Raw genomic sequence first — 11535 nt, 5'->3', positions numbered from 1 at the left:
GTCGTATCGTATCCACGAGCCATTGTTCAGTCGTCAATTGAACTCATTATTGTCAAAGGGATAAAGCTTATCCAGACAATTTTCACTTGTATGGGAGAGAGAGCACCGTCTAGCACTATACCTAACTCGCATGAATCCATTAAGTTTTTATGGAATTCAAATGAGTCAGCTATACATATTTTTCTATCCATTGCGTCTGAACAGCGAGTTAATTGATTTAAGTCTTTAATGACCGTATATGTTTCCTTGTCTTGGGAAATCAATACGTGTCCTGTCAAACTGGATATTACTGGATTTGAGTGATTCGTCATGAAAGTCGGAAATGGTGATATCCTGTAAGATTGCCAGGCATCAGAAGAATCAAAGGGAATTGTAATCCTAATCTTGTTATTATCAACGTTTACTGTAATTAGGCTGTAATAAAATTCTAACCTATGTTCGTCTAACAAAGGAACATAGCCTAGTTTATCCCTTCCGTTCTCCAGAATTAACCTTAAGTAATTTATAGGCAACAAATGGGGTGACAGTACACCTTTAGTTGCTAACGTGATAGCTTCTACATAATCCTTGGATTTCTCAATGAAATGTGTAACTCTATTATGTATGTGATCTATCTTTGAATCATAATACGTTAATGTTGCCAACAAATCCTGTACTTCCATAATCTGAATGATATTATTTGAATGTTCATTTACTAAATCCATAATTTTATTGATTGAAGCTAACTGATTCCTTAGTTCTGACATAATCAATTCATCTTCATGAGTCAAGAACTCAATTTTCTTATTTTGATTACTAATTTTAAGACGATTGGAAATTCCTAAACCTAAACTTGCAACAGACCCAAAGATGTTTAATGCAGCATAAATAAACGGATTTCGTCTTTCTTTATGTTCGTGTCCTACAGTCCACATCAAAAGGTCATAAGCCAAAGATCCTGTCTCGTCAGTCTTATTTTTCAAGTCATCAGATAGCATCTCTGCAACTTTTAATGTTGATCCAAGCAAACTCTCTGTAGTCAAATGAAAATGTCTTCTATGCAACTCATCCAATGAGGCAGAAAACCTTGAAATGGCGGTTCTTAAGCTAGTGACATCATTCTCTTGAAGAAAAATTGCTTGCATATTCACTTCTACAACTACGTTGGTTGATGTAATAAAAACGTCTTCTTGTCTTTCAACTATAGTGCCATATTTAAAATTTATACTTTTAGTTTTAGAGCTCATCCCACACGAGAAAAATGTCTGAGCGAACAATATCACTCCCAACAACAAAAAATTCATCTTGGAAACCTGTAATGAGAAAAATATATGCAATTACTCCTGTATTAAAAAGAAAACTTTTAATCACACAAAATAATAAAGAAAAAAAAATTCCCTCACTTCTTTTCCTCTCTTTTCTTTTTAATTTCTTATGTGAGCCAATGGTACTATTCTCTCATCCGTGGGTTGGGATATGTTTTGAACTCTAAACCTATTGGCCGTTAATGTTTCCAAAATGTTAAATGGGCCTTCAAACTTAGGTGTTAGTTTATAATTGAGCCCTTTTCGTACATTGATTTGAATATATACGTTATCACCCACGGTATATGTTTTAGTTGGTTTCGCTGTTTAATCATGATTCCTTTTCAATATGATTTGTGATTCTTCTAAATTCTTTCGAAGGATATCATATCGACTTATACTTGCATTTATACATTCTTTTAAAGGATTTGATAGATTAGTTGTAGGCGTTAATACATGGAAAGGCGTTCTAACTGGGGTACCATACAATGCTTCATGTGGTGACATTTTAATTGATATATGATATGAATGATTCAGAGTACTCAGTGCCGCCGGTATTGTAATATCCCAGTTGGAGTCTGATCCCCCTAGTGTTACTCTTGATATATTTAATATCTTCCTATTTGCTCTTTCTACTAGCCCATTCGACTCTGGGTGATATATCATGGTATTTATTTTCTTTATGCTGAGGAATTCACACAATGAGGTAAGAAAGTGATTATTAAATTCACCACTCGAGTCTGAGATTATCATGTGTGGAATTCCATGTTTACAAATGTAACACTCGTAAAACTTCCTAGCGCATTCAATCGCAGTTTTAGTTTTAAGCGCTATTAGTTCTGTATATCGAGTTAAAGCATCTATAATTACTAAGAGGTGCTTATTTCCTCTGTCTGACTCGTAAAATCCTGTTAACAAATCTAAATGTATTCTTTCAAAGGGTTGATTGGGCACAGGATAAGCTCCTAGGCTGACAGGTGTTTTCGTATGCCCTTTGTTTTCCTGACATGTGCGACAATTAGCGATGTGTCTTTTTATATCTGTAAGCATCGTATGCCAATAAAACAATGATTTGGCTTTCTGTGACATTAATGAGAACCCCGGGTGTCCATGCAATAGATTTGAATGCAACCAATTCAGGAAAGTGAAAATAAGTGAGATTGGTACTACTACCTGGTCGTTAGTTACATGTGGTGTATTGCGGGTTTTCCTTGTCACAGTCCTACACAGAATATTATCCTTGATTATATAATTCTGTTGCTTATACTTTATATATTCCTTTTCCTTATGATTGCCTTTCAAAGCATTTATAATTGTTTCTATTTTCTGATCTTTTCTTTGCTCAGTCTGTAATAATTCAGCGCTCCAGCCTAAATCTTCTTGTTCAGATATTGTTTTTACAATAGGCATGGTTGTTGATATATCTATTAATTCAGCTAAAGGCTCTGTACAAGATGACACGGGGTTGCGTGATAATGCATCCGCAATGATATTTGCTTTCCCAGGTAAATACCCGATTCTTGCGCCAAATTCTTGAATGATCAAATGCCACCGAGTTCGTGTAGGGCTGTGGTTGAAGCCTTCAAAGAACTCTGTTAGTGGTTTATGATCAGTAAGAACCTTAACGGGATAACCGTAAATTATGAACTTAAAATGCACTAGCGAATTAACAATAGCTAGCCCTTCCTTGTCTATTACTGCATACTTACTTTCGGAAGTTCTCAATTTTCGAGAATAAAAAGCTATCGGGAAAAATTATTTATCATATTGCTGAAGCAATACCCCTCCTACTCCTAAGTCTGAGGCATCTGTTGCAATGAAGAATTCCTTACCGAAGTCAGGAAATTTTAAGATAGGAGAACTACATAGTTCATCTTTCAAAGTATTAAACGCCTGTTGATGTTGCTCAGACCATATGAAATATACGCCCTTCTTCGTAAGATCAGTTAAAGGAGCGGCTATTATTGAATAGTAGCGTATAAAACGCCTGTAATATCCACTACAACCCAGATATTGCTGTATTCCCTTGACATTAGTAGGTATGGGAAAATTACGTATAGCCGACACCTTATCATGGACTACTTTAAGACCTTGGCTTGACACCATGAAACCCAAATATATTAATTCTGTTTTGAAAAATTCACACTTACTAATCTTTACCCTTAAGTTATGTTGTCTTAATCTCTGTAGTACTAGTTCTAACTTACGTAGATGTTCTTCTAAGGCAGGGGTGGGCAAACTTTTCAGTGTAAGGGCCGCATTAAAAGAAATAAAATTTTACTGGGCCGCATAGTATATTTTCCAGTATAATTGATATCTACCATAGCCAAAATATATTGTTTTCAAACTGAAAATGCAATAATTTTTAATTTATTAGCATTTTAAAGTACTGTAGACTAGAGGATTCCCATGAAACGCATTTATTTAGAAAAACAATTTATTTAAAAAAAAAAAAGCAAAGTAACTCTGTTTAAGAAATAGAAGATAATATATTCTTATTAATCAATAATTTGGAGTAGAAGTTCAAGGTAAACATATAAATTAAATCCAAAAAGACATATTTTATATATTTAGGGAAAAACTTCACATGAAGCATATTTGCTTGAAAACAAAGTAACTCAATTTAAAGACAAGAAATATTTGTATTGATATTTTAAAGCAGTAACTTCACATGAAACATAAACATTTATTAGACAAGCAAAGTAGCTCAGCAACTGAGCAACAGAAGTATCAAAATGACCCAGTGAGAATGGTGCAATTGACTGCAATCATTTACCAGTTTGTTGAAATTAGGTGTCAAGTTGCTTGTACTGATTCTTAACACTGACTGAAGATTCGAGTCTGTGAGAAGTGACCTGTTCTTTGACTTGTTAACTTTCAATATAGAAAAAGTCTGCTCACATATGTAAGTTGATGCAAATATCACAAACATCTTTCTTGCAAAATTTTTCAGATTATAAACTTTTCTGAGTGCAGAGATGCATAAAACTCGACCAGTGGTTTATTTTCAAAGAGCCTCTTTCAAGAGTTGTCGGCTTGCAAATCAATCAGTTTTACCTGCAGTTCTTCAGCAGCTGTTTCAACGTCACAGGCAAAAGGTGAGCTGAGCAAATCAAACTGCCCTTCAATTGCCTTGAAATCGGCAAATCTTCTGATAAATTCATCTCTTTGAGCCGTCAACTGGTAACTGTATTTGTCTGATAGTGCTTGTGTAAAAGTTCGTGTTTTCAACAGAGGAAAATGAACAAAGTTTTGCTCTTTAAGCTGCTTGGAAAAAAGTTGAAGTTTCAATTGAAATGCTTTCACTTCCACATACAATTCATGTGCAAATAAACCTTTGCCTTGTAGTTTTGTGTTTAACTCATTCAGCTTTTGCATAATGTCCACAGCAAATGCAAAATCACAAACCCACTCGTCACACTCCATTTCCCTTGAAAAGTCACAAGAAATGTCTTTCATATTAAAAAACAAGACAACCTCTTCTTTAACGTCCCACATCCTCTTCAATACTTTCCCAATACTTAACCATCGGATATTTGTGTGGTACAGCACATCAGTAAAATCAGCCTCGATGTCTTCCAAGAAGCTTCGGAATTGCCTGTGATTCAGTCCCCGTGCTCTTATTAAGTTCACTGCACGCACCACTGGATCCATAACGTGTTTGAGTTTAAAAGATGATCTACAAAGGCTTTCTTGATGCATGATGCAGTGAAAAGACAACACACTGTGCGATGGAAAATCTTCTTTGATTTTATCATTCATCAAGGTCAAAAGGCCACAGTGTTTACCTATGAGTGAAGGAGCACCATCAGTTGTAATACTTGCCAATTTATCCAGGCTTAATCTAGACCTGATTAGACTGTTAATGACACTATTGTATAAATCTTTTCCAGTAACAGTGTCTTTGAGATACTCTATAGATAACAATTCCTCTGTAATTTCGAAGTTTTCGTCAATTCCTCTGATATAAATGAGTACCTGGGCAGTATCCTGAATGTCATTACTCTCATGTAAAGTAATAGAAAACCACTGAAAACTAACACTGGCTGTTAACACCTGATCTTGAATATTCATTGCAATTGCATCTATGCGACGAACAATAGTTCTTCGTGACAGAGATATGGCTTCCACTTTAGATATGATTTCAGGACACATAACACTGACAGCATCAACCGTGCAATCTTTAATAAATTCTGCTTCTGCAAACGACTTATTTTGTTTTGCAATTTTATTTGCCAATACAAAACTTGCCTTTGTTGCATTCCTTTGTAAAGATGAAGTTTTTTCAAACACATTTTGTTGTTTCTTCAAACTTTTCATCAGATCAGTTGCCTTCTTTTGCAGTTCTTGCTTTGATAAATTGCTTCCAAAGATGGTGTGCTTGGTTTGAAAGTGCCGTTTCAAATTGTATTCCTTGAAAACAGCAACTGTATCAGGACAAATCAAACATACTGCTTTAACTCCGACGTCAGTAAAGAAATACCTTTCAGTCCACTCTTTGTTAAATACTCTGCATTCGTCTTCAATTTCTCGTTTTTTAGAAGGCTTCGAATCACTCATTTTGGGTAAAGTTTGAAAGATAGTAAAAGCTGTGCTGAAATAAAATGTCCAACGTCTTCTTTCTCTGGAATCTGCCAGGACACTGAAATGATTGAATATAAGGCAATAAACTCGTTGGCGTGGTAACAAAGTTACAACGTGACCAAAACGTTTTGTACACTATCGAGATTTAATCCCACTGGCCACTGGTAGCAAACGTGTCCGATACACGCTTCACTCACGCATACGCCCATCCCAGATGCCGAACTGCATCTTTATTCAACGATGGCCAATTATAGATTAAAAAATGAATAAATAAAATAGAATAAGAAAATTAAAATCATGAAAAAATCTATTTCCGTCTGGTTGAAAAAAAATAATGAGTGAGAAAGGATACAAATAAAATAGAGAAAAAATGAAAGATAGAGAGACAAAGATAAAAAAGCAGAGAGAAAGAGATAAAGAAGAGGTCAGGCAAGAGAATAGCACTTTTGTCCGTAACAAAAGGGCAGGGAAAGAAATAGAGTGAGCGAGAACAAATTTCCGATTACTTACATTCCAATTTTAAAATACTGGTTATAAAATCCTTTTGGACATTTAATATCCAGTATTTGGAGGGCCGCATGAATTCCATTGGAGGGCCGCATGCGGCCCTCGGGCCGTAGTTTGCCCACCTCTGTTCTAAGGTGTTGGAAAAGATTACAAGATCATCCATATAGGCATGCAATATATCCCCTAACAAGTCTCCAAACACTATGTTAATCATTCTTGTAAATGTTATAGGAGCACAACGTAAACCAAAAGGCATCCGTAAAAATTCATAATGTCCCCTGGCTGTGTTGAAGGCTGTGTATGGGATACTATCTTTTCCTAATGATATCTGGTGAAAGCCTTTAAGTAAGTCCAAACTGGTAAAATATTTATTCTGACCTAACAAAGACAAAATATCGTCAGTAAATGGCACTGGGAATCGATCAGGGATCGTTTCCTCGTTTAGACGACGAAAGTCGACGCAGATACGCCCTGTTCGATCTTTTTTCGGTACAACTATTAAAGGAAAATTATAAGGGCTGTTTGATTTCCTAATGACTCCTTCTTCTAGCATTTTACCTAGTTCATCATTTATTTCATTCTGGAATTTCATAGGGAGTCTGTACGAGGGTAAATAGATAATTTTCTGCTTGTCCTTTAACCTTATTTGATGCTCGATCACATCTGTTTTTCCTAAGGATCCATCCGTAGTGGAAAAAACATCATGATATTTAGTTTAAAGTTCAAAAATTTTCTGCTGAATTTCTTCGTCTTGAAAGTCTTTATTGATTTTATTTTTAATAGATCGCAAAAGGGATTCATCCGCAACTGATTGAGAGTGATTGATTTCAGCAACGGTAAGAATACGATGTTTATAAACTTCTACATCCAAGATATGTTGATTTTTGTGAATTACTAAAGTGTTATTTAAATGATTACAGACTTCAATATTACATTGTTGATGTGAGCCTACTGTATAAATAGCTTGTGTGACAGACAATCCGTTAGTTTTCAAAGTATCGGAAAGGATTCATATTTCAGATTCCGGTAATGTTTTCTTTATTTGCACTATTAAATTCGAAGGTACGTTTGGTTCGATAGATTGTGTGCAAGATGATATTACGGGTGAACGAGAATTCTGCTGGGTCGCGTATATTATTTCTTTATTAGTGAGACAAGTTATTGGTTCTTCAACGTACGTTACGGTTACATTTGTCGTATCCTTTTTATCCAAAACTGATTTTAAGGTATTAGAAGACTTATAGAATTTCCCTTTGATATACACGCCGTGCTTGGCAGGGGCTAAGATAATGTTTTGATTTCCCATAGATGGGTATCCTATAATTACAGCTGGATACATATTAATGTTTTTTACAACAACAAATGTATCGGCAAACGTGCGTTTACCGACTCTGAACTGAACATGAGTTATGCCTATGACATTTAATTCCTTATTTCCTATACCCGAAAGTCTAATTCCAGATTTTTCAATCGGAAAGTTCGAAAACAACAAATGATGTGTCTTCAAATCCATGATATTACGTGGACTACCAGAGTCAAAAAATAACGTAAAGGATTTGTGTTCTAAATTTACAGCATATAAGGTTGGCCGTAACTCATTTTGGCTTATTATTGTATGAATTCGTTGCAAATCTACGGGAGCATGCACTGTTTTACTTAATTCGGCCGTGTGTTTCATAGGAAAATCTATTGTCTCACAATTATCTGATAAAACATTAAATTGATTATTCAATACTATTGATGTTGACATGAATGACCTTGACCCGACATCACTCTCTTCCCCTCTAGAGTTAACTATGTGGTATTTGCTTTGCTCTGCACATTCTGAAAATTAGTCTGACCTTGCGAGGTCTGGTTTGACGACCCAGGCTTAGCGATATTCGAAGAAGTGTTTGTTTGTTTTGGACTCTGAACTGCATTGACCTTTGGTTGTTTCTTTTTATTGTTGAAATGAGGATTTTTCTTTTTATTTCCATATGGAACTGACTGTGGAATTGACTGTGTATATCTGGGATTCTGTTGTCTTACGCGAGTAACATTGGCTATATAAATGTGTTGCAGTGTTGTGAATCGAGCAGAATTTCGTTCTGCAATCCGCGCTTAAGTGACCTTGACGTTTGCAGTTATAACACGCTTTCCCGCTACTTGACTGCTAACTACGTTCACTGTTTGTGGCTTTGTTTCATTCTTTGCAAAAACTTGAGTTAACACTGGATCGAGATCTGGACACTTGGACATGTGTTTCTTTATCTGTTTATAGACATCCAATTCCGTACTTGCAGGCATTAACTTCTTATCAAAACACCGCACTAAAGCTTCAGGCAACATAAGTGTCATGCAATTTAAATACATTAATTGTAAAAAATCTTTCACGGAGATGTTATCGCTAGTAACCCAAGTGGAATGACCCAAAATGTCCTGATATTCATTAAGCCTATCAGCTATGAGAGCTGCTCTCTCAATAACATTAAGCCGATTCACAGTGGCTTGATTAAGTGTATTTCGTAACGTTAATGCTACATCCAAGGCTTCCTCACCCCCATAGACCGCGCGTAACCTAACTTTGAAATCATCCCAGGTAACTGCTTCTTGAAATGAAACACCTCTTAAATACGCACTCGCATCCCCCTTAGAAAAATCTATAAAACTTTTAGCTTCTTGTAATTGTACAAAAGGGTCTACGATTTGTTTGGCATTTAAATGGGCATCGACGGATAAAATCCATGACTCCACATTTTGTGGCAAGAACCCGTTGACCCAACCCTGAAAAGGAAGGATTGCTGACCTGGCATTTACAAGCGTCACAATTGGAGGAAGATTAGTCTAGCCTACACCACTAGGTCCAGGGGAAGGGCTCACAGGGGGAGTTATGACTGCTGTATTTCTTTTCCTATCTCTTCGACCCCTTGCAATTCTATCAAAATATCTATATGAGTACAGACGTCCACTGCGTAAACGCATATGTATAACAAAATTCCCCAAACAATGTTACTAATCCCAAAACATTTCCCGAGAATTACTGAAAGAAAAAGGAATTAGCACAAAGAGAGAAAAATTCTAGATGAGAATTCGGAGTTGAACACAGTTTCTTTTAATGAACGGAACAAAAGATGAGCAATTCACTCACCCCAGGAATAATCGACTAACAACTCGTGATAACTACACTTCACTGCCCAAACTGGAATGAATTCAAAAATTTGTAATTAGCTTATATATGGGTCTGTGTGATGTCGACACGTCCTCTCTCTCTCTCTTGATGTTTTATTAGCGATGTATCGTTCGAGTTTCTTGTTGAATGTAGTGCTTCCTGGGAATGTTTTGCAATTGTTGAACGCCAGTCCTTGGGTTTCCTAGGATGTTGATTGAAGATCCAGTTTGTATTCATAACCTTCCTTTATGTTAACCATTTCGATGGACTATAATACTCAGTCAAAATTGTAGATTCATGTAGATAATGTTGAGTTCTTGAAGATCTTTCTCTGGTTTTACAGCTTTTATTTTGAAGTCTTGAAGATCTATCTCTGGTTTTAAAGCTTTTATTTTGAAGTCATGAAGATCTTTCTCTAATTCTTAGAGTTTAACCGCTGCCACCATTTATTAGTGTGCTACTTTTATAAGCACATATTGAGTATGTGTTGTTTAAGATGTGTATAGTTGGATAACGAAGTACATCTTATTTGCTTTAAAAGTATTTATTAGTTAAAAACAACAGAGTTAAACATCTCCATCACTGGAGGGAGCTGGGTTGGTCAGATGACCAATTCTGGTGAAGTATAGATATGAACTGACTAAATTATCGATATCACAGATATCGTATGCTTAGTTTATATATCAGTTTTGTCACAATCCCGGAAGACACCTGCATCCAGTGACGTCACAAACTTTCACACACTGATGCATGGTGTTGATGCTTAAGAAAAATGTCACATTGTTGAGGCTGCATTGTGCGTCCTGTTTATGATTTGAATGACTACAGCAAGTCCCACGGCTAGCACCTTCATCCAAAATAACATATTATGTCATGTGTTTTAAACATGTAATATTAACTATTTTAACTATTACATATATATATATATATATATATATATATATATATATATATATATATATATATATATATATATATATATATATATATATAGATAGATAGATAGATAGATAGATAGATTGTTGAGGCTGCATTGTGCGTCCTGTTTATGATTTGAATGACTACAGCAAGTCCCACGGCTAGCACCTTCATCCAAAATGACATATTATGTCATGTGTTTTAAACATGTAATATTAACTATTTTAACTATTACATATATATATATATATATATATATATATATATATATATATATATATATATATATATATATATATATATATATATATATATATATATATATATATATATATAAATATATATATATATATATATATATATATATATATATATATATATATATATATATATATATATATATATATATATATATATATATATATATATATATATATATATATATATATATATATATATATATATATATATATATATATATAAATATAGATAGATAGATATTTAGATAGATAGATATATTTATGTATGAAATAAAAGAAAAATTTCATCGATACATTCGATACATGAACTAAAGGCATAGGAATTTACATAGAGTACATTCTTATGTTTCCAGATTATTGGTTCGTAATATTGAATGTATTGATGAGATATTTCATTGATTACGTACACACACACACACACACACACACACACACACACACACACATATATATATATATATATATATATATATATATATATATATATATATATATATATATATATATATATATATATATATATATATATATATATATATATATATATATATATAAATATATATATATATATATTTATTCATACAATAGTAAGTCCTTAGAACAAACTATATGTTTGCTAACCTCCGTCTCTCCATCTCGCTAAATTATTAGTTCTAGTTGTTCATATATGTTTTATCACTCTTTAATATCCTATTAGTTTATTATAGGCTAAGCTGAAAAAAGATAGTAACATACTGCTCTTCGAACCCAAGTTTGTCTAAACTTTTCTTTTTAGGACATCTTAACAGATCAAAATCTATTTTCTTTGGACTCAAGCCATGCCATCCTGATGGCA

The 11535-nt window shown here is 34.2% G+C and overlaps 1 protein-coding gene across 1 annotated transcript; it reads right to left on the bottom strand.

The window, feature by feature from the left end:
• Positions 1-4304: 4304 nt before the first annotated feature.
• On the bottom strand, positions 4305-11335 carry LOC137649532 (general transcription factor II-I repeat domain-containing protein 2-like). Its single transcript, XM_068382517.1, has 4 exons — positions 11322-11335; positions 6378-6503; positions 5767-5925; positions 4305-5442 (listed from the first exon to the last, which is right to left on the bottom strand). The coding sequence occupies exons 1-4, from the start codon at positions 11333-11335 to the stop codon at positions 4305-4307; spliced, it is 1437 nt and encodes a 478-aa protein (XP_068238618.1).
• Positions 11336-11535: the final 200 nt, after the last annotated feature.

This window comes from Palaemon carinicauda, chromosome 11 (genome assembly GCF_036898095.1).
Source record: "Palaemon carinicauda isolate YSFRI2023 chromosome 11, ASM3689809v2, whole genome shotgun sequence".
Classification (NCBI taxonomy): Eukaryota; Metazoa; Arthropoda; class Malacostraca; order Decapoda; family Palaemonidae; genus Palaemon; species Palaemon carinicauda.
The sequence above is the reverse complement of the archived record's forward strand: the minus strand, read 5'-3'. Positions and strand labels throughout refer to the sequence as shown.